Source organism: Microcebus murinus, chromosome 20 (assembly GCF_040939455.1).
Source record: "Microcebus murinus isolate Inina chromosome 20, M.murinus_Inina_mat1.0, whole genome shotgun sequence".
Taxonomy (NCBI): Eukaryota; Metazoa; Chordata; class Mammalia; order Primates; family Cheirogaleidae; genus Microcebus; species Microcebus murinus.
The window spans coordinates 37,299,976-37,323,156 of record NC_134123.1 but is presented as its reverse complement, the minus strand read 5'-3'; the positions used below and the strand labels follow the sequence as shown (position 1 = coordinate 37,323,156).

General features: G+C 55.4%; 2 protein-coding genes across 2 annotated transcripts in view; one reads left to right on the top strand and one right to left on the bottom strand.

The window, feature by feature from the left end:
- The window catches only part of MGLL (monoglyceride lipase), a 401,877-nt gene that overhangs the window by 126,673 nt on the left and 252,023 nt on the right, over positions 1 to 23,181 (bottom strand). The window lies entirely within an intron of this gene.
- On the top strand, positions 967 to 22,402 carry SEC61A1 (SEC61 translocon subunit alpha 1). The gene is made up of 12 exons (XM_075995936.1): positions 967 to 1,106; positions 3,619 to 3,686; positions 5,835 to 5,900; positions 6,010 to 6,088; positions 7,609 to 7,740; positions 9,208 to 9,317; positions 10,401 to 10,554; positions 11,713 to 11,873; positions 14,378 to 14,575; positions 16,566 to 16,757; positions 20,468 to 20,544; positions 22,101 to 22,402. Exons 1-12 carry the CDS (start codon positions 1,100 to 1,102, stop codon positions 22,285 to 22,287), a joined length of 1,431 nt encoding a protein of 476 aa, XP_075852051.1. The 5' UTR covers positions 967 to 1,099; the 3' UTR covers positions 22,288 to 22,402.

Sequence of the window (23,181 nt, the reverse complement as noted above, 5' to 3'; positions counted from 1 at the left end):
ATGGCTGCGTGCGCAGCACCCTCTTCCCGGCATGCCCCGCGCGCCAGCGGTCGCCACATTGCTGCGCGCGCACCCTCTTCCCGGCATGCCCCGCGCCAGACGCCGCTACAGTGCTGCGCGCGCACCCTCTTCCCGACGGTCCCTGCGCGCCAGCCGCCGCCACATGCTGCGCGCGCACCTTCTTCCCGGCAGGCCCCGCGCGCCAGCCGCCGTCACATTGCTGCGCGCGCACCCTCTTCCCGGCAGGCCCCGCGCGCCAGTCTCTGCCACATTTGCTGCGCGCGCAGCACCCTTTTCCCGGCAGGCCCCTCGCGCCAGCCGCCGCCACATCACTGCGCGCGCACCCCCTTCCCAGCAGGCCCCGCGCGCCAGCCGCTACTATATCGCTGAGCGCGCACCCTCTTCCCGGCAGGCCCCGCGCACTAGCCGCCGCCATCTTGCTGCGCGCTCAGCACCCTCTTCCCGGCAGGCGCAGCGCGACAGATGACGCTACATTGCTGCACGCGCACCCTCTTCCCGGCAGGCCCCGCGCACTAGCCGCCGCTATGTTGCTGCGCGCTCAGCACCCTCTTCCCGGCAGGCCCCGCGCACTAGCCGCCGCTATGTTGCTGCGCGCTCAGCACCCTCTTCCCGGCAGGCCCCGCGTACTAGCCGCCGCTACGTTGCTGCGCGCTCAGCACCCTCTTCCCGGCAGGCCCCGCGCGCCAGCCGCCGCCATCTTGCTGCGCGCTCAGCACCCTCTTCCCGGCAGGCCCCGCGCGCCAGCCGCCGCCATCTTGCTGCGCGCGCAGCACCCTCTTCCCGGCAGGCCCCGCGCGCCAGCCGCCGCCATCTTGCCGCGCGCGCGCCCCGCTGCCTGCCGGGAGTTGTGGCCGCGGGCGGAAGCCGCGCGGCGAGCGTGGCCGGAAGCGGAAGCGGAAGCGGCGCCGCGTGCGCCGCCGCACTTCCGGGCCCGCCCCCGCCGCGCGCCCAGCCGCGGGCCGAGCTCTGACGTGTCCCTCGCGGCGGCGCCGCAGCAGCAGCAGCAGCAGCCGGGCGGGCAGCGTCGCCGTCGCCGAGCGGAGCCGCGGGAGCCGCCCCGGCCGCAGCCGCCGCCGCCATGGCGAGTGAGTGCCCGCGCCCCGGAGCGCGGCCGCGCCCCTGAACCCCCTGTCGTCCCCGCGGGGTCCCCGCGACCCCTGAACCCCCCTGTCGTCCCCGCGGGGTCCCCGCGCCCCCTGAACCCCCCAGTCGTCCCCACGGGGTCCCCGCGCCCCTGAACCCCGGGAACGCGGCCCGCGCTCCCTCGTCCTCCCTATGGGGGTCCCCGCGCCCCCTGAACCCCGAGATCGCATCCCGTGCTCCCCCGTCCTCCCCACGGGGTCCCCGCGCCCCTGAACCCCAAGAACGCGGCCTGCGCCCCCTTGTCGTGTCTACAGGGGTCCCCGCGCCCCCTGTTGTCCCCACGGGGCTCCCCGCGCCCCCTGAACCCCGAGATCGCGGCCCGCGCTCCCCCGTCCTCCCCACGGGGGTCCGCGCGCCCCCTGAACCCCAGGAACCCGGCCCGTGCTCCCTCGTCTTCCCTATGGGGGGGTCCCCGCGCCCACTGAACCCCGGGAACGCGGCCCGCGCCCCCCTGTCCTCCTCATGGGGGTCCTCGTGCCCCCCTGAACCCCGAGATCGCATCCGGTGCTCCTCCATCCTCCTTATGGGGGTTCCCTGACCCTCTGAACCCCGAGAACCTGTCCTGTGCTCCCCTGTCCTCCCCACGGGGCTCCCCGCGCCCCCCCCCCGTCCTCCCTATGGGGTGCCCCACCCCGTGAACCCCGAGAACGCGGCCTGCGCCCCCCTGTCCTGTCCACGGGGGTCCCCTGCCCCCCTTGAACCCTGAGAGCACAGCCCATCCTCCCTATGGGGGGCCGATCCCCTGAACCCCGAGAACGCGCCCCCCTGTCCTGTCCACGGGGGTCCCCGCGCCCCCGGCCGGGCCGCCTCCCCCATGGCCCCGATCCCGCGCTCCCCGGACCCATGAACCCCGATTCTGCGCGTCCTGCACCCCGATCCCCCACGTCCTAGATGCGGCCCACACCCCTGAACCCGGGTCCTCGCTCCCCGGACCCCTGAACCCCGGTCCCGCATTCCCCGGACCCCGGAACCCCGATCCCGCGCCCCCTCGAACCCCAAATCCCGATCCTGCGCTCACTGCACCCGGGTCCTGCGCTCTCCACACCCCCGAACCCCGGTCCTGCGCTCCCCGGACCCCGGTCCTGCGCTCCCTGCACCCCGACTCTGTGCTCCCCGACCCCTGAACCCCGATCCTGCCGTCACCAGACCCCCGAACCCTGGTCCTAGTCTCCCTGAACCTCGATCTTAGGCTCCCCAGACTCCTGAGCCCCGATCCTGCACGCCCCGTAGCCCTGAACCCCAATCCTAGGCTCCCTAGACACCCTAACCCCGATCCTGCGCTCCCTCCACCCCCGATTCCGCGCTCCCCAGACCCCCGAACCCCGATCCTCTGCACCCTGAACCCCGATCCTGCACTCCCTGCACCCCCGAACCCCAATCTTGTGCTCCCTGCACCCCCGATTCCACACTCCCCAGACCCCCCGAACCCCAATCCTCTGCTCCCCGAACCTCGATCCTGCGCTCCCTGCACCCCCGATTCCACACTCCCCAGACCCCCTGAACCCCCATCCTCTGCTCCCCAGACCCCCGAACCCCGGTCCTGCGCTCCCTGCACCCCGACTGTGTGCTCCCCGACCCCTGAACCCCGATCCTGCCCATCACCAGACCCCCGAACCCTGGTCCTAGTCTCCCTGAACCTCGATCTTAGGCTCCCCAGACTCCTGAGCCCCGATCCTGCGTGCCCCGTAGCCCTGAACCCCAATCCTAGGCTCCCCGATCCCAGCTCCCTAGACCCCCTAACCCTGATCCTGCGCTCCCTGCACCCCCGATTCCGCTCTCCCTGGACCCCCGAACCCCCATCCTCTGCTCCCCAGACCCCCGAACCCCGATCCTCTGCTCTCTGAACCCCGATTCTGCGCTCCCTGGACCCCCGAACCCCAATCTTGCGCTCACTGCACCCCCGATTCTGCGCTCCCTAGACTCCCGAACCCCCATCCTCTGCTCCCCGGACCCACGAACCCTGATTCTGCGCTCCCCAGACCCCCGAACCCCGATCCTCTGCTCCCTGAACCCCGATCCTGCGCTCCCTGGACCCCCGAACCCCAATCTTGTGCTCACTGCACCCCCTATTCTGCGCTCCCTAGACCCCCGAACCCCCATCCTCTGCTCTCTGAACCCCGATTCTGCGCTCCCTGGACCCCCGAACCCCCATCCTCTGCTCCCCGGACCCACGAACCCTAATTCTGCGCTCCCTAGACCCCCGAACCCCGATCCTCTGCTCCCTGGACCCCGATCCTGCGCTCCCTGGACCCCCGAACCCCAATCTTGCGCTCCCTACACCCCCGATTCCACACTCCCCGGACCCCCCCGGACCCCAATCCTCTGCTCCCCGAACCCTGATCCCACCCGGAACCCCAATCCCGCGCTCCTCAGACCCCCTGAACCCCGATCCCGCGCTCCCCGCACCCCCAACCCTTGTCCTGACCCCGGTGTCCCCCCTTTTCCCCGCGCCAGTCAAGTTCCTGGAGGTCATCAAGCCCTTCTGCGTGATCCTGCCCGAGATCCAGAAGCCCGAGCGCAAGGTCGGTGTCGCGGGCGTCGCCGCCCGACGGGGTCCCCGAAACCGCGGACGGGGGGCGTTGGGACTTTGCGATTCTCCGACGGTAGCCTCGACTCCCCAAATGGAGACTCCGCTCTCGGCCTCCCTCTCGGGACCGCGTTTGCCGCTAACGCCGTCGCGCTCTTCGCTTCGGGGCGTCCTTGGTGACGTTTGCTCCCCGAACTGAGCGTCGGGGTTCCCTTGTCCCCCCAGAAATGCACCTGGGGGGCAAATGAGTGAGGCCTCATCAGTTAGAAACCCAGTTTTTTTTTTAGTCGTCCTCCCCTTCTTCCTGGCCTCTACCTGGAGCCTCTTCCTGGGTTGCGTTTTTTTTGTCTGTGTTGTTTTCGTTTATGTTTTTTTTTTTTTTTTTTTAGTCGTCCTCCCCTTCTTCCTGGCCTCTACTGGGAGCCTCTTCCTGGGTTGCGTTTTTTTTTTTTGTCTGTGTTGTTTTCGTTTGTGGTTTTTTTTTTTTTTTAGTCGTCCTCTCTTTCTTCCTGGCCTCTACCTGGAGCCTCTTCCTGGGTTGCGTTTTTTTTTTTGTCTGTGTTGTTTTCGTTTATTTATTTTTTTTTTTTAGTCGTCCTCCCCTTCTTCCTGGCCTCTACCTGGAGCCTCTTCCTGGGTTGCGTTTTTTTTTTTGTCTGTGTTGTTTTCGTTTATGTTTTGTTTTTTTTTTTAGTCCTGGGCGATGCCTTTTTGTGGCCACCAGCTCAAGAAGCAAGAGCAGTCGCTTTATTTAGTCTGTGTCACCGTTTGTCACTTTGACGCAGCCCGTCGGGGTAAGGGGGGGACCGAGAATCGAGGCGTTTTTTCGTTTTTTTTTTTTTTTTTGGAGTCGCCTGATTTTTTCGAAAAGATTAAATTGAGAAAAAGATTAAACGAGAAAAGGTGAAATTGAAGAAAAAAAATAAAATAACTGTGTTGAGTCTCTTTTTTTTTTTTTGGAGACAGAATCTCGCTTTTGTCGCCCGGGCTAGAGTGAGTGCCGTGGCGTCAGCCTCGCTCACGGCAGCCTCCGACTTCGAGGCTCAAGTGAGCCTCCAGCCTCAGCCTCCCTCCCGAGTGGCTGGGACTACAGGCATGCGCCTCCACGCCCGGCTCATTTTTTTTTTTTTGAATATATATTTTTACTCGTCGAGCTCGTTTCTTTCTTTTTTTTTTAGTAGAGACGGGGTCTCTCTCTTGCTCAGGCTGGCCTCCAACTCCTGACCTCGAGCGAGCCTCCCTCGCCGGCCTCCTCCCAGAGTGCTGGGATGACAGGCGTGAACCACCACGCCTGGCTCATTTTTTTCTGTATGTATTTTTAGTTGTCCAGCTAATTTCTTTCTGTATTTTTTTAGTAGAGACGGGGTCTCGCTCTTACTCAGGCTGGTTTCGAACTCCTGACCTCGAGCGATCCTCCTGCCTCGGCCTCCCAGAGTGCCGGGATGACAGGCGTGAGCCACCACGCCCGGCTCACTTTTTCAATACATATATTTTTAGTTGGCCAATTCATTTGTTTCTTTTTTTTTTTTTTAGTAAAGACGGGGTCTCGCTCTTGCTCAGGCTGGCCTCCAACTCCTGACCTTGAGCCATCCTCCCGCCTCGGCCTCCCAGACTACCAGGATTACTGGCGTGAGCCACCACGCCTGGCCTCTATGTATTTCTAGTTGTCCAGCTCATTTCTTTCTATTTATAGTAGAGACAGGGTCTCGCTCTTGCTCAGGCTGGCCTCCAACTCCCGACCTCGAACGAGCGAGCCTCCCGCCCCGGCCTCCCGAGTACTGAAAGACTGAAAGATTACAGTTTTTCTATATATTTTTAGTTGGCCAATTAACTCCGTTCTATTTTTTTTTAGTAGAGACGGGGTCTCGCTCTTGCTCAGGCTGGCCTCCAACTCCCGACCCCGAACGAGCGAGCCTCCCGCCCCAGCCTCCCCAGAGTGCCGGGATGACAGGCGTGAGCCACACGGTCCACGCGAATGGTTTTAACGGACTCAGACTCGCTCTACCCCGTGGGATCTGGGACGACCTTAGTTCGCCCTTCCGAGAGACTCAGTTTCCCCCCGTTGAAATGGCAGGCAGCCGTGCTCTCAGGCATAAAAAAAAAAAAAAAATGACTCTTTCTCGTTCCTTCTGGAATCTTCCAGATCCAGTTCAAGGAGAAAGTGCTGTGGACCGCCATCACCCTCTTCATCTTCTTAGTCTGCTGCCAGGTGACCTCGGGGCCCGATTGTCCTGGGGTCTGGGGGGGACCTGGGGTCTGGGGGGGGGACAGAGGGCCGGAGCAGAACGCTCAACCCCTCCCCCTCCGCTGCCTTCCAGATTCCTCTGTTCGGGATCATGTCTTCAGACTCCGCCGACCCTTTCTACTGGATGCGGGTCATTCTGGCCTCTAACAGAGGTACGGCTCCCGGCCTCCCTGCCTCCACCCTGCAGCCCGCGGGCTCGGACGAGCTCCGCGTGTTCTCTATTTTGTTGTCATTATTATTTTTTTATTTTATTGTTTTTTTATTTATTCTTTATTATTTGTTTTGTTTATTTTTATTTTATTGTTTTTTATTTTTTATTTTATTACCATTATTATTTTTTATTTTATTGTTTATTTATTCGTCTTTTTATTATTTTTTGTTTTATTCTTTTATTTTTTATTTTATTTTTTATTTGTTCGTTATTTTATTTTTTATTTTGTTTTATTATTTTGATTTATTTTTTATTTTATTATTTTTCAATTTATTTTTTATTTTATTATCATTTATTTTATTGTTTTTTATTCTTTTAAATTTATTTTTTATTTTATTATTTCTTCATTTATTTCTTATTTTTTATTGCTTTTTATTTTATTGGGTTTTTTATTCTTTATTATTTTTTTACTTTGTTTTATTTATTTTTTATTTTATTGTTTTTTATTTATTCTTTATTTTATTATTTCTTAATTATTTTATTTTTATTTTATTATTATTTATTTTTATTTTATTATCATTATTTTTTATTTTGTTTTTTTATTCTTATCCTTAATTTTTTTAATTTATTTTTTTTATTTATTTTTTATTTTTTTATCATTTTTATTTCATTATTATTACTGTTATTATTTTTGAGACACAGTCTTCCTTCTGTCGCCCGGGCTGGAGTGAGTGCCGTGGCGTCAGCCTCACTCACAGCAGCCTCCGACTCCTGGCCTCCAGCGATCCTCCCTCCTCGGCCTCCCTCCCGAGTAGCTGGGACGACAGGCGTGCGCCTCCACGCCTGGCTCATTTTCCTACATATATTTTCAGTTGTCTGGCCCATTTCTTTCTGTTTTTTTTTTTATTAGAGCCGAGGTCTCACTCTTGCTCAGGCTGGCCTCCAATTCCTGACCTCAAGCGATCCTCCCGCCTCAGCCTCCCTCCTGGGTAGCTGGGGCTACAGGCATGCGCCACCACGCCCGGCTCGTTTTTTCTATATATCTTTAATTGACCAATTAATTTCTTTCTATTTTTAGTGGAGACAGGGTCTCGCTCTTGCTCAGGCTGGCCTCGAACTCCTGGCCTCTAGCGATCCTCCCGCCTCGGCCTCCCAGAGTGCCGGGACCACAGGCACGCGCCACCACGCCCGGCTCATTTTTTTTTTTTTTCTATATATTTTTAGTCGTCCAGCTCATTTCTTTCCATTTATAGTAGAGACGGGGTCTCGCTCTTGCTCAGGCCGGCCTCCGGAACTCCTGACCTCGAGCGAGCCTCCCTCCTCGGCCTCCCGGAGTGCCGGGATGACAGGCGTGAGCCTCCGCCCCCCGGCCAACCCCGTTGGCTTTGTAGAAGGGGCCGCACCCAGTCAAAATGCGCTCATTCGTTTTTGTTTTTTTTTTCTAGAATGTTCTTTTTTTTTTTTTTTCCCCCCCAAGCTAATAACTGCTGTGTTTGGCCTCCCCGTTTTTTCTCTCTCCAGGGACGCTCATGGAGCTGGGAATTTCTCCCATCGTCACGTCCGGCCTCATCATGCAGCTCTTGGCCGGAGCCAAGATCATCGAAGTCGGCGACACGCCCAAGGACCGCGCGCTCTTCAACGGGGCCCAGAAGCGTAAGGAAGATCTCGCACCACGGGCGCCCTGGTGTCCGTGGCTGAGAACTCGACTGTAGGCTTTGGGGCACCGAGGCAGGTTTCGTGGCCGGGCGCGGTGCCTCGCTCTGGGAGGCGGAGGAGGGAGGATGGCTCAATCGAGGTCAGGACTTGGAGGCCAGCCTGAGCAAGAGCGAGACCCCGTCTCTACTAAAAAAAGAAAAAAAAAATATAGAAAGAAATTAATCGGCCAGCTAAAAATGTACACAAAAAATTAGCCACATGCCGGTAGTCCCAGCTACTCGGGAGGGAGGCCGAGGCGGGAGGATCGCTGGAGGTCGGGAGGTCGAGGCCAGCCTGAGCAAGAGCGAGACCCTGTCTCTAGTAAAAAAAAAAAAAAAAGAAAAATAGAAAGAAATGAATAATTAAAATGAATAACCAAACTAAATGAACAACTAAAAAAAAATATAGAAAACATTAGCCATATGCTTGTCGTCCTAGCTATTTGGGAGGCTGAGGCGGGAGGATCGCTGGAGGTCAGGACTTCGAGGCTAGCCTGAGCGAGACCCCGTCTCTAGTAAAAAAAAAAAAAAAATAGAAATTAATTGGCCAACTAAAAATATATAGAAAAAATTAACCACGTGCCTGTCGTCCCAGCTACTCGGGAGGGAGGCTGAGGCGGGAGGATTGCTATCGAGGTCAGGACTTCGAGGCTAGCCTGAGCGAGAGCGAGACCCCGTCTCTAGTAAAAAAAAAAAAAATAGAAGGAAATTAATTGGCCAACTAAAAATATATAGAAAAAGTTAGCCAGATGCCTGTAGTCCCAGCTACTCGGGAGGGAGGCCGAGGCGGGAGGATCACTCGAGGTCAGGAGGTAGAGGCCAGCCTGAGCAAGAGCGAGACCCCGTCTCTACTAAAAAAAATAAAAATAAAAAATTAATCGGCCAACTAAAAATATATAGAAAAAATTAGCCAGATGCCTGTAGTCCCAGCTACTCGGGAGGGAGGCCGAGGCGGGAGGATCACTATTGAGGTCAGGAATTCGAGGCCAGCCTGAGCAAGAGCGAGACCCCGTCTCTTACTAAAAAAAAAAAAAAAAAAAAATAGAAATTAATCGAGCAAATAAAAATACATAGCAAAAAAAAAGAGCCGGGCGTGGTGGCGCACACCTGTCGTCCCAGCTACTACTCGGGAGGGAGGCCGAGGCGGGAGGCTCGCTAGAGGCCAGGAGCCGGAGGCCGACGCCCCGGCGCTCGCTCCGGCCCGGGGGGGGGGGGGCGACAGAGCGAGAGACTCTCGTCCCTAAAAAAAAATTAAAAGGAGAGAAGGGCTCCCTTTATCAAGCCCCAAAGTGAGCGTTGTGTGTGTTGGGGCCTCCGCCCGGCCTCGTTTTTTTCCCCGGCCTCGCGCGGCTGTCGGGGTGCCCCCCCCGGGGTGGCGCCCCGGGTCGCGGACTCGTCCGTCCGTCTGTCCTCTGCTTGGCCGCAGTGTTCGGCATGATCATCACCATCGGGCAGTCGATCGTGTACGTCATGACGGGCATGTACGGGGACCCCTCGGAGATGGGCGCCGGCATCTGCCTGCTGATCACAATCCAGGTTCGTCCCCCAAGCCGGGACCGTCCCGTCCCCCCCACCCCCGGGCGCCGGTCGCAGCTCGGGGACTCGCTCTGGGGGGAGGCCGAGGCGGGAGGCTCGCTCGTTGGAGGCCAGGAGGTGGAGGCTGGCCCGAGCAAGAGCGAGACCCCCCCGTCTCTACTAAAAATAGAAAGGAATTAATCGGCCAGTTGAAAATACACGGAAAAATTATACAGTCCCAGCTACTCGGGAGGCCGAGGTGGGAGGATCGCTCGAGGTCGGGAGTTGGAGGCCGGCCTCTGAGCAAGAGCGAGACCCCGTCTCTACTGAAAAAAAAAAACAGCAAGAGATTAATTGGACAACTGAAAATATATAGGAACAAAACGAGCCGGGCGTGGAGGCGCATGCCCGGAGTCCCAGCTACTCGGGAGAGAGGCCGAGGCAGGAGGATCGCTTGCTCGAGGTCAGGAGGTCGAATCCAGCCTGAGCAAGAGCGAGACCCCGTCTCTACTATAAACGGAAGGAAATTAATTGGCCAACTAACATATATAGAAAAAACGAGCCGGGCGTGGTGGCGCACGCCTGTAGTCCCAGCTACTCGGGAGGGAGGCCGAGGCGGGAGGATCGCTGGAAATCAGGAGTTGGAGGCCAGCCCGAGCAAGAGCGAGACCCCGTCTCTACTAAAAAAAAAAAATAGAAATTAATTGGCCAAATAAAAATACATAGAAAGAAATATTAATTGGGCGTGGAGGTGCATGCCTGTCGTCCCAGCTACTCGGGAGGGAGGCCGAGGCAGGAGGCTCGTTGGAGGCCAGGAATCGGAGGCTGCTGTGAGCGAGGCTGACGCCACGGCACTCACTCCAGCCCGGGCGACAGAGCCAGACTCTGTCTCAAAAAAAAAAACCCCCAGTCCCTGAAGCAGGACAGACCCACGCCCGTGGGGGCCAGTCACACAATCGTCTATTTTGGTTCCTTTTTTTTTTTTTATTTGTTTACTTATAAAATTAATTTACATTTTAAATTTTATTCTGTTAAATTTTTTTTTCTTTTCAAATTAGCCCAGTTTTTGGAAGACATGTTTTTATTTTTAAAATTCTCGTGCAGCTTTTCGTCGCGGGCCTGATCGTGCTCCTTCTGGACGAACTCCTGCAGAAGGGCTACGGCCTCGGCTCGGGCATCTCCCTCTTCATCGCCACCAACATCTGCGAGACCATCGTGTGGAAGGCCTTCAGCCCCACCACCGTCAACACCGGCCGAGGTGGGGGGCCCCCCGGCCACCCCCGTTGACGGCGACAGGACTCGGGCAGACAGCGGTGCCCGAATGGGGTGGGCAGGCCGGGCTCGGCGGAGGCTCACGCCCGTCGTCCCAGCTCTCTGGGAGGCCGAGGAGGGAGGATCGCTCGAGGTCAGGAGGTGGAGGCCAGCCTGAGCAAGAGCGAGACCCCGTCTCTACTGAAAATAGAAAGAAATTGGTCAACTAAAAATATATATAGAGAAAACGAGCCGGGCGTGGTGGCGCATGCCTGTAGTCCCAGCTACTCGGGAGGGAGGCCGAGGCAGGAGGCTCGCTTGATTGAGGCCAGGAGTCGGAGGCTGCTGTGAGCGAAGCTGACGCCCCGGCGCTCACTCCAGCCCGGGCGACAGAGCGAGACTCTGTCTCAAAAAAAAGAAAACAGAAAGAAATGAGCTGGACAAGCAAAAATATATAGAAAAAAGGAGCCGGGCGTGGTGGCGCATGCCTGTAGTCCCAGCTACTCGGGAAGGGAGGCCGAGATGGGAGGATCGCTCGAAGTCAAGAGTTCGAGGCCGGCCTCTGAGCCAGAGCTAGATCCCATCTTTACTAAAAAAATAAATTAATTGGCCAACTAAAAATATATGTGGGAAAAATGAGCCGGGCGTGGTGGCGCATGCCTGTCGTCCCAGCTACTCGATAGGGAGGCCGAGACAGGAGGATCGCTTGATCGAGGCCAGGAGTTGGAGGCCAGCCTGAGCAAGAGCGAGACCCCGTCTCTACTAAAAAAAAAAAAAAAAAAGGAAAGAAATGAGCTGGACAACTAAAAATATACAGAAAAAACGAGCCGGGCGTGGTGGCTCACGCCTGTCGTCCCAGCTCCTCGGGAGGGAGGCCGAGACGGGAGGCTCGCCGGAGGCCGGGAGTCGGAGGCTGAGCCCCGTGACTCTCCCAGCCGGTTGGATTCCCCCCGCCTTGCGTTTTGTCCGCTCTGATTAGCTTGCTGGGAGGCAAATCCGAGAGGCTTGCTCGCGGCCTCACCCCTCTGCTCCCGGCCTCACCCCTCTGCTCCCGGCCTCACCTCTTTGCTCCCGGCCTCACCTCTTTGCTCCCGGCCTCACCCCTTTGCCCGGCCTCACCCCTTTGCTCCCGGCCTCACCCCTTTGCCCGGCGCTCTGCCCGCAGGGATGGAGTTCGAAGGCGCCATCATCGCGCTCTTCCACCTCCTGGCCACCCGCACGGACAAGGTGCGCGCCCTCCGCGAGGCCTTCTACCGCCAGAACCTGCCCAACCTCATGAACCTCATCGCCACCATCTTCGTGTTCGCCGTGGTCATCTACTTCCAGGTGCGTCCCCTCCCTGCCCCGGCCCCGCCCGGCCACCTGGGTGCCCTGGCGGCGTCCGGGGTTTCCGGCTCGGGGGGCGCCGTGGTCATCTCACCAGGTTGGCGACACGTTGCCTGTCGTCCCAGCTGCTCGGGAGGGAGGCCGGGGCGGGAGGATCGCTCGTTGGAGGTCGGGAGGTCGAGGCCAGCCCGAGCAAGAGCGAGACTTGGTGTCTACTAAAAATACGAAGAAATTAGCAGGAAAAAAAACTAAAAATAGAAAAAATTAGCCAGGTATGGTGGCGCATGCCTGTAGCCCTAGCATTCTGGGAGGGAGGCCGGGGCGGGAGGATCGCTGGTTCGAGGTCGGGAGGTCGAGGCCAGCCTGAGCAAGAGCGAGACCCCGTCTCTACTAAAAATAAAATAGAAAGAAATGAGCAGGACAGCTAAAAATATACAGAAAAAACGAGCCGGACGTGGTGGCGCATGCCTGTAGTCCCAGCTACTCGGGAGGGAGGCCGAGGCAGGAGGATTATGTGAGGTCAGAAGTTCAAAAGCAGCCTGAGCAACAGCGAGACCCCGTCTCTACCCAAAATAGAAAGAAATTAACTGAACAACTGAAAATATATAGAAAAAACGAGCCGGGCGTGGTGGCGCATGCCTGTAGTCCCAGCTACTCGGGAGGGAGGCCAGGGCAGGAGGATGGCTTGAGGCCAGGAATCGGAGGCTGCTGTGAGCAAGGCTGACGCCGCGGCGCTCTAGCCAGGGCGACAGAGCGAGACTCTGTCTCCAATAAAAAATAAGAATTTATTTTAATTCATCTGTTTTTTTTTTTTTAAATAACATAATATTTAACTTATTATTTTTTTCTTTATTTCTTTGGGTTTTTTTAATACTATTTTCTTTATTTTTTTATTTTGCTTTTTTTTTTCCATCTATGATTATAAATTAATAGCAGAAAATCTTTGTTTCTTTCATGGGATGTTACCAAGTAATTGATAAGTCCTCCGTATTCTAAAATATCATGAAAGATTCATGTAGGTAAAAGAGGAAAAAAAAAAAAAAAGAAAAAGAAATAAAAAATTTAAATTAAAAAAGGAAATATCATAAAAGAAACCCTTTTCGCTCCCTGGAGATTTCAGGAGAAAAGACTGTACAAGGGTATCGATAGAAATAGTGTCGATATCGATAGAACAGGTATTGATAGAAAAGTCGAGACTTTGCATCTTTATAATCTGGTCAAAGAAAAAAGAAAAGGCCGGGCGCGGAGGCTCACGCCTATAATCGAAGCACTCTGGGAGGCCGAGGAGGGAGGCTCACTCGAGGTCAGGAGCTCGAAACCAGCCTGAGAAAGAGCCAGACCACCGTCTCTACTAAAAATAGAATCAAATTAATTTAATTGGACAATTAAAAACATGTAGAAAAAGTTAGCCGGGCGTGGAGGCGCATGCCTGTCGTCCCAGCTACTCAGAAGGGAGGAGGCTGAGGCAGGAGGATCGCTTGAGGCCAGGAGTCGGAGGCTGCTGTGAGCGAGGCTGACGCCACGGTGCTCACTCTAACCCCGGGCGACAGAGTGAGACTCTGTCTCAAAAAAAAAAAAAATTATAAAAGATTAATATCATAATATTAAAAGATTAATTTTAAGATTAATAATTGATTGATTAAATTAATTGAGAGATTGATAATTAAAATGAAATATCATAAAAGATTCATGTAGGTAAAAGAGGGGGGAAAAAAAGAAAAAATTTAAATTAAAAAAAAAAAAAAAAGGGAAATATCGTAAGAGAAACCCTTTCTGCTCCCCAGGGATTTCGGGAGGGAAGGCTCTATGGAAAGGTACCGATAGAGACGGCGTCGACGCTGATAGGATCTCAATTGATAGATATTCTCGACAGAGAAGCCGAGACCTCGCATCTTTATAATCTGATCCAAAAAAAAAAAAAAAAATAGAAAAGGAGAGAGAGAGAAGAAAAAAATATTTTGTTTTTAAAAAAAGAGAAAAGAGGCCGGGTGCGGAGGCTCACGCCTGTCATCCCAGCACTCTGGGAGGCCGAGGCGGGAGGATCGCTCGAGGTCAGGAGTTCGAAACCAGCCTGAGCAAGAGCGAGGCCCCGTCTCTACCAAAAATAGAAAGAAATTAATTGGCCAACTAAAAATATATATACAAAAAAAAAAAAAAAAAATCAGCCGGGCGTGGAGGCGCGTGCCTGTAGTCCCAGCTACTCGGGAGGAGGCTGAGGCAGGAGGATCGCTCGAGCCCGGGAGTTTGAGGCTGCTGTGAGCGAGGCTGACGCCACGGCACTCACTCTAGCCTGGGCGACAGAGTGAGACTCTGTCTCAAAAAAAAAAAAAAGAGAGAGAGAAGAAAAAAAATAATAAAAGAAAAGCGGAAGATTTCGACGAAAAACAGGAGAAAGGAGTAGTTTGGAGGCTGGCGGCCGCCGCTGTGGAGGCCGGGCCTCCGGTCCCAGCCTCCAGTGACTTGGGGGGGCCTGCTCTGTCCCGCCCCCGCCCCCACCCCTCCAGGGCTTCCGCGTGGACCTGCCCATCAAGTCCGCGCGCTACCGGGGCCAGTACAACACGTACCCCATCAAGCTCTTCTACACCTCGAACATCCCCATCATCCTGCAGTCGGCCCTGGTCTCCAACCTCTACGTCATCTCCCAGATGCTGTCCGCCCGCTTCAGCGGGAACCTGCTCGTCAGCTTGCTGGGCACCTGGTCGGTGAGTGCACGGGGGGACGACTGAGTCACACTGGAGGCCGAGGCGGGAGGATCGCGCGCGAGGTCGGGAGGTAGAGGCCGGCCCGAGCAAGAGGGAGACCCCCGTCTCTACTAAAAATAGAAAGAAATTGACCTAAAACTAAAAATATGTTGGAAAAAAAAAAAATAGCCGGGCGTGGTGGCTCACGCCTGTCGTCCCAGCACTATGGGAGGCCGAGGCGGGAGGATCGCGCTAGAGGTCGGGAGGTAGAGGCCGGCCCGAGCAAGAGCGAGACCACCCCGTCTCTACTAAGAAACAGAAAGAAATTACTTTCATTGGACAACTAAAAAATATACATAGAAAAAATTAGCCGGGCGTGGTGGCGCACGGTGGGAGTCCCAGCGACTTGGGAGGCCGAGGCGGGAGGATCGTTTGAGGTGAGGAGGTGGAGGCCGGCCTGAGCAAGAGTGAGACCCGGTCTCTACTATAAATAGAAAGAAATGAGCGGGGCGACTAGAAATATATAAAGAAAAATATTAGCCGGGCATTGTGGTGGCGCATGCGTATAGTCTCAGCTACTCGGGAGGGAGGCTGAGGAAGGAGGATCGCTCGAGGTCAGGAGTTGGAGGCCGGCCTGAGCAAGAGCGAGACCCCGTCTCTACTAAAAATAGAAAGAAATTGACCTAAAACTAAAAATATGTTGGAAAAAAAAAAAAAATAGCCGGGCGTGGTGGCTCACGCCTGTCGTCCCAGCACTATGGGAGGCCGAGGTGGGAGGATTGCGTGCGAGGTCGGGAGGTAGAGGCCAGCCCGAGCAAGAGCGAGACCACCCCGTCTCTACTAAGAAACAGAAAGAAAGTAGTTTCATTGGACAACTAAAAAATATACATAGAAAAAGTTAGCCGGGCGTGGTGGCGAACGCCTGTAGTCCCAGCGACTTGGGAGGCCGAGGCGGGAGGATCATTTGAGGTGAGGAGGTGGAGGCCGGCCTGAGCAAGAGCGAGACCCGGTCTCTACTATAAATAGAAAGAAATGAGCTGGGCGACTAGGAATATAGAGAGAAAAATATTAGCCGGGCGTGGTGGCGCATGCCTGTAGTCTCAGCTACTCGGGAGGGAGGCTGAGGAAGGAGGATCGCTCGAGGTCAGGAGTTGGAGGCCGGCCTGAGCAAGAGCGAGACCCCGTCTCTACTAAAAATAGAAAGAAATTGACCTAAAACTAAAAATATGTTGGAAAAAAAAAAAATAGCCGGGCGTGGTGGCTCACGCCTGTCGTCCCAGCACTATGGGAGGCCGAGGTGGGAGGATTGCGTGCGAGGTCAGGAGGTAGAGGCCGGCCCGAGCAAGAGTGAGACCACCCCGTCTCTACTAAGAAACAGAAAGAAAGTAGTTTCATTGGACAACTAAAAAATATATATAGAAAAAGTTAGCCGGGCGTGGGAGGATCGCGCGTGAGGCCAGGAGGTGGAGGCCAGCCTGAGCAAGAGCGAGACCCGGTCTCTACTATAAATAGAAAGAAATGAGCGGGGCGACTAGAAATATATAAAGAAAAATATTAGCCGGGCATTGTGGTGGCGCATGCGTATAGTCTCAGCTACTCGGGTGGGAGGCCGAGGAAGGAGGATCGCTCGAGGTCAGGAGTTGGAGGCCAGCCTGGGCAAGAGCGAGACCCCCGTCTCTACTAAAAATAGAAAATTAGCCAAACAACTAAAAATATAAAAGCTGAGCCGGGCGTGGTGGCGCATGCCTGTCGTCCCAGCTCCTCGGGAGGGAGGCCGAGGCAGGAGGCTCGCTCGAGCCCAGGAGTCGGAGGCTGCCGTAATCGAGGCCGACGCCTCTGCACTCGCTCCAGCCCGGGCGACAGAGCGAGACTCTGCCTCAAAAAAAAAAAAAAAAAAAAAAAAAACAAGACCGCGGTGTGGACGCTCAGAGGCAAAAATCGGATTCCCTCGTCCAGTCTGAGGGGGGCGCGGAGGCCGGGCCTCCACGTGTGTGTTTTCCGCCCGTCCCAGGACACGTCCTCGGGGGGCCCGGCCCGCGCCTACCCGGTGGGCGGCCTCTGCTACTACCTGTCCCCTCCGGAGTCGTTCGGGTCGGTGCTGGAGGACCCCGTGCACGCCGTGGTCTACATCGTGTTCATGCTGGGCTCCTGCGCGTTCTTCTCCAAGACCTGGATCGAGGTCTCGGGCTCCTCCGCCAAGGACGTGAGTAGAGGCCCCCCGCCTTCCCGGAGGCCGGGGTAGAGGCTCCCCCCAGCCTTCCCGGAGGCCCGGGTAGAGGCCACCTGCCTTCCCGGAGGCCGGGGTAGAGGCCACCCGCCTTCCCAGAGGCCGGGGTAGAGGCCACCTGCCTTCCCGGAGGCCGGGGTAGAGGCCACCCGCCTTCCCAGAGGCCAGGGTAGAGGCCACCCGCCTTCCCAGAGGCCGGGGTAGAGGCCACCTGCCTTCCCAGAGGCCAGGGTAGAGGCCACCCGCCTTCCCAGAGGCCGGGGTAGAGGCTCCCCCCCCACCTTCCCGGAGGCCGGGGTAGAGGCTCCCCCCTGCCTTCCCGGAGGCCGGGGTAGAGGCTCCCCTCCGCGTCTCTGTGTTTTTTTCCCCCGAAAAAAACGAGCCCTTTAGCGACATCATCTGAGCGGTTTGCACATTGGCTCCGTCAAAGCCCTACCCCACCTTGGCAACCGGTCCTTAGCAACGGTCGCCATGGTTACGCAGGTCGAAGCCCCAGGGTCCTTAGCAATGGTCACCATGGTTACGCAGCATCAGAGCCCCGCGGTCCTTAGCAACGGCCGCCATGGTTACGCAGCGTCGAAGCCCCAGGGTCCTTAGCAACGGCCGCCGTGGTTACGCAGCATCAAAGCCCCAGGGTCCTTAGCAACTGTCGGCATGGTTACGCAGCATCAAAGCCCCGCGGTCCCTAGCAACGGCCGCCGTGGTTACGCAGCATCAGAGCCCCGCGGTCCTTAGCAACAGTCGCCATGGTTACGCAGCATCAGAGCCCCGCGGTCCTTAGCAACGGCCGCCGTGGTTACGCAGCATCAAAGCCCCTTGGTCCTTAGCAACGGCTGCCATGGTTACGCAGCATCAGAGCCCCGCGGTCCTTAGCAACGGCTGCTGTGGTTATGCAGCATGAGAGCCCTGCGGTCCTTAGCAACGGTCGCCATGGTTACGCAGCATCAAAGCCCCGCGGTGCAGGTGCAGCGAGGTCGTCCTGGGCGGGACAAGACGCCGGGCGGCCCCTTCCCGTCCATTCCCCAGTTGTCATGACAGCGTCTGGGTCTCCACGACGACTGGGAGGGGCCGGTTCTAGAAGGTTCCAAAGGGGAAACAGAGGCCCGAGAGCCAGAGCGAGGAAGGAGGTTCCAGAAGTAGACGTCATCCTGCTTGTCTCGGTCCACGCAGACGGTCGCCCAGCGCTTAAAAAAAAAAAAAGAAAAGAAAAAATGATGGGTCGCCCCCCAAAAATGAGCCCTTGCTTGGGGTGTCTTCTTGAGGGAAGAGGAAATAATAAATAGGGAACCCCCATAGTCTGGTTGTCCGGGAGACTCGGTATCCCCCCAGGGAGAAAAAGGGGGTTGTGCGGGTCACGGGGCGGCCCAGGGAGTTTTAGCCCTAAACGATCGCTCCCGTTTTTTTCTCGATTCTGTTTTTTTCTACCCGGGATTTAATTTTTTTTTTTTTAGACGCCCCAGATTTTTGTCACGTGGTGTTTTTTTTTTCTCGATTCCATTTTTATTTTTTATTTTGTTTTTTCATTTTTTTTTTTTTTGTCGGTTGATTCCGTTTTTCTACTCGGGATCTAAATTTTTTTAGATTTAATTGTTTTAGGCACCCCCGATTTTTGTCGCTTGCTTTTTTTTCTCGATTCCGTTCTTATTTTTTGTTATTATTTTTTTTTTTCGGTTCCGTTATTCTGCTCGGGATTTAATCTTTTTTAAACGCATCAGATTTTTCTCGCTTGCTTTTTTTTCTCGATTCCATTATTCTACCCAGAATATAATTTTTTTTTAAGTGCCCAAGATTTTTCTCGCTTGCTTTTTTCTCTATTCCATTTATTTTTTATTTTGTTTTATTTTTTTTTTTATTCCATTTTTCTACTCGGGATTTAATTTTTTTAAGCGCCCCAGATTTTTCTCGCTTTTTTTCTCGATTCCATTATTCTGCTCGGGATTTAATTTTTTTAAATGCCCCAGATTTTTTACGCTTGCTTTTTTATTGATTCCATTTTTCGACTTGGGATTTTTTCTCGCTTGCATTTTTCTCGATTCCATTTTTCTGCTCAGGATTTAAAATTTTTTAAACGCACCAGATTTTTCTCGCTTGCTTTTTTTCTTGATTCCATTTTTCTCCTCGGGATTTAAATTTTTTAAGCGCCCCTGATTTTTCTCGCTTGCGTTTTTCTCGATTCCATTATTCTACTCAGGGTTTAATTTTTTTAGACGCCCAGATTTTTACAAAGCTGCGGCAGAAGAATTTTTTTAAAAACTGGAGTTTCTTTTCCTACAAATTTATTCATTTTGATTTTTTTTTATATATTTCAAATTATCAATGCATTCGAAGAGTTGTTTTTTTTTTGTTTTGTTTTTTTTTTTGAGAGAGAGGTCTCGCTCTGTCGCCCAGGCTAGAGTGAGTGCCATGGCGTCAGCCTCGCTCACAGCAGCCTCCAACTCCTGGCCTCTAGCGATCCTCCCGCCTCGGCCTCCCTCCCGAGTAGCCGGGACTACAGGCATGCGCCTCCACGCCCGGCTCGTTTTTGTTATATATATTTTTAGTTGTCCGGCTCATTTTTTTTTTTTATTTTTAGTAGAGACGGGGTCTCGCTCTTGCTCAGGCTGGCCTCCAACTCCTGACCTCCAGCGAGCCTCCCGCCTCGGCCTCCCAGAGTGCTGAGATGACAAGGCGTGAGCCTCCGCGCCCAGCCTGAAGAGGAATTTTAATCTCTATAATTTTTGCTGACTGTGTCCAGTCACACGGGACATCCCAGTGCAGGGGGTTAAGCGCTGAGAGACAGAGGCCAGCGACAAATTTGTGCGACATCTGAGGCCAAACTGGGCAATTAGAACGTGTCCGTGGCTTCCTTGGGGCGGTTTTTAGGATTTCTAGGCCGGGCGCGGAGGCTCACGCCTGTCGTCCCAGCACTGTGGGAGGCTGAGGATGGAGGATCACTGGAGGTCGGGAGTTGGAGGCCAGCCGGAGCAAGAGTGAGACCCCGTCTCTAGTAAAAATAGAAAGAAATTAGCTGGACAACTAAAAATATATATAGACAAAAAAATTAGCCGGGCGTGGTGGCGCGTGCCTGTCGTCCCAGAGACTGGGGAGGCCGAGGCGGGAGGATCATTCGAGGTCAGGAGTTGGAGGCCAGCCTGAGCAAGAGCGAGACCCCGTGTCTACTAAAAAAAATAGAAATGAGCTGGACAACTAAAAAAATATAGGGAAAAGAAAATGAGCCGGGCGTGGTGGCGCATGCCTGTAGCCCCAGCTACTCAGGAGGGAGGCCGAGGCAGGAGGATCGATTGAGGTCGGGAGTCTGAGGCCAGCCTGAGCAAGAGCGAGTCCCCGTCGCTACTAAAATAATACAAAGAAATGAGCTGTAAATATATATAAAAAAAAAAAAAACGAGCCGGGCGTGGTGGCGCACGCCTGTCGTCCCGGCTACTCGGGAGGGAGGGAGGCCGAGGCAGGAGGCTCGCTCGGGCCTCAAAGCCGGAGGCTGCCGTGAGCGAGGCCGAGGCCCCGGCGCTCGCTCCAGCCCGGGCGACGGAGCCAGGCTCTCGTCTCCGAGAAATAAAAACAGGAAAGGTCCGTAAACAACGCGGCCGCTAGCGCGGGAAGGGGAAACCGAGGCGCGTTCTCAGCCCCTCGGGACGTGCCGGCCTCGGGCTCTGACTCGAGCGCCGTCCCCGCCTCCCCGCCCGCAGGTGGCCAAGCAGCTGAAGGAGCAGCAGATGGTCATGCGGGGCCACCGGGAGACGTCCATGGTCCACGAGCTCAACCGGTGAGTGTCGGCCCCGGGTGGATGTTTGTGTGAACTCGCTGAGCTCCGGACACCAGACACAGAGAAGTCCGTGCCGGCCGGGCGCGGGGGCTCACGCCGGTCATCCCGGCACTCTGGGAGGCCCAGGAGGGAGGATCGCCCGATGGAGGCCAGGAGCCGGAGGCCGGCCTGAGCAAGAGCGAGGGTCTTGTCTCTACTAAGAAAAATAAGAAAGAAACGAGCTGGACGACTAAAACTATATAGAAAAAAAAAAAAAAAATGAGCCGGGCGTGGTGGGGCGAGACTGGAGTCCCAGCTACTCGGGAGGGAGGCCGAGGAGGGAGGATGAGTCGAGGTCAGGAGTTGGAGGCCAGCCTGAGCAAGAGTGAGACTAAAAAAAAATAAGAAAGAAATTAGCTGGACAAGTAAAAATATATATGAAAAGTTAGCCAGCCTATCATGGTAGCATTCTTGGAGGCCGAGGCGGGAGGATCGCTCGAGGTCAGGAGTTGGAGGCCAGCCTGAGCAAGAGCGAGACCCCGTCTCTACTAAAAAAAAAAGTAGAAAGAAATGAGCTGGATAACTAAAAATATATATGAAAAGTTAGCCAACCTGTCATGGTAGTAGCATTCTTGGAGGCCGAGGCAGGAGGATCGCTTGAGGTCAGGAGTTGGAGGCCAGCCTGAGCAAGAGCGAGACCCCGTCTCTACTAAAAAAAAAATAGAAATTAGCTGGACAACTAAAAATATATAGAAAAATCGAGCCGGGCGTGGTGGCGCATGCCTGTCGTCCCAGCTACTCGGGAGGGAGGATGAGTCGAGGCCAGGAGGTGGAGGCCAGCCTGAGCAAGAGCGAGACCCCGTCTCTACTAAAAAAAAAAAAAATAAGAAAGAAATGAGCTGGACGACTAAAAATATATAGGAAAAAAAAAAAACTGAGCTGGTGGTGGTGGGTGGCGCACACCTGTCATCCCAGCTACTTGGGAGAGGGAGGCTGAAGTGGGAGGATGAGTCGAGGTCAGGAGTTGGAGGCCAGCCTGAGCAAGAGCGAGACCCCGTCTCTACTGAAAACAAATAGAAAGAAATGAGCTGGACGACTAAAAATATTTAGGAAAAAAAATGAGCCGGGCGTGGTGGTGCATGCCGTCCCAGCTACTCTTGGGAGGGAGGCCGAGGCGGGAGGCTGAGTCGAGGCCAGGAAGTTCAAAACCAGCCTGAGCCAGAGCAAGCCCCCGTCTCTACTAAAAAAAATAATAAGAAGTAGATGAGCTGGACAGAAAAAAACATATAGAAAAAAGAACGATCCGGGCGCAGTGGCGCGCGCCTGTCGTCCCAGCTACTCTGGGGAGGGAGGCCGAGGCGGGAGGCTGAGTCGAGGCCAGGAAGTTCAAAACCAGCCTGAGCCAGAGTGATCCCTCGTCTCCACTAAGAAAAAAATAATAATAAATAAGAAGTAGATGAGCTGGACGACAGAAAACACATAGAAAAAAAAAAACTGAGCCGGGCGCGGTGCCGCGCGCCCGTCGGGAAAAGGGAGGCCGAGGCGGGAGGCTGACGGCCGTGCGTGTCCCCCCGCAGGTACATCCCCACGGCGGCGGCCTTCGGCGGGCTGTGCATCGGGGCGCTGTCGGTGCTGGCCGACTTCCTGGGCGCCATCGGCTCGGGCACGGGCATCCTGCTGGCCGTCACCATCATCTACCAGTACTTCGAGATCTTCGTCAAGGAGCAGAGCGAGGTCGGCAGCATGGGGGCGCTGCTCTTCTGAGCCTCCGCGCCCGGCCTCCCCGCCCGGCCTCCGCGCCGCCCCAGCCCCCCCCCCCAATGCCACGCGTGTTTTGCAGTTTTCCGCAAATCCGCCTCTTCATTCCGGCGCGTCGGCAGGAAGACGAGCCCCCGGGGGGCCGGCCTCCACAACCCCCCACCCCGGGGGCCGGCCTCGACACTTGGGAGGCCGTCAGGGTGGGGACCATCCCGTCCCTCCGTGGGAGGCCCAGGCGGTGTGTCCGTCTGTCTGTCTGCCGGGCCGCGGGTCACTCGTGTTCGGGGGACACGGGACTGGCGTGGTGGCGGGGCACACGCGTGTGTGTGTGTGTGTCCCCCCCGTGTTCACTCCGTGGCCTCCGGCTGCTTCTCTCTCTCTCTCCACGGAGCCGGCCTCCCTGCCTCCCTTTGGCTCCTGCTGTTCGAGACGGGGTCGCTCACGGGCCCTCTGTCGTCCCCCCCGGGGTGTTTCCTCACAGCGGCCTCCGGTTCCGAGGCTCAGGCGAGCCTCCCGCCTCGGCCTCCCTCCCGAGTAGCTGGGACGACAGGCGTGCGCCTCCACGCCCGGCTCGTTTTTTTTTTCTATATATTTTTAGTCGTCCCAGCTCTTTTCTTTATTTTTTTAGTAGAGACGGGGTCTCGCTCTTGCTCAGGCCGGCCTCGAATTCCTTGACCTTGAGCGAGCCTCCCTCCTGGGCCTCCGTCCCGAGTAGCTGGGATGACAGGCGTGGGCCACCGCGCCCGGCTCATTTTTTTTTTTTCTCTATATTTTTACTTTTCAAGCTTATTTCTTTGTGGGTTTTTTTTTCAGTGGAAACGGGGTCTCGCTCTTGCTCAGGCTGGCCTCGACCTCCTGACCTCCACCGAGCGAGCCTCCCCCCTGGGCCTCCCTGAGTAG

Bases quoted from the DNA above. Each gene is read 5' to 3' on its own strand.
- SEC61A1 (XM_075995936.1), top strand. The intron at 3,687-5,834 runs GTCGGTGTCGCG...GGAATCTTCCAG, and splicing joins TCCAGAAGCCCGAGCGCAAG to ATCCAGTTCAAGGAGAAAGT. The intron at 7,741-9,207 runs GTAAGGAAGATC...GCTTGGCCGCAG, and splicing joins CTTCAACGGGGCCCAGAAGC to TGTTCGGCATGATCATCACC.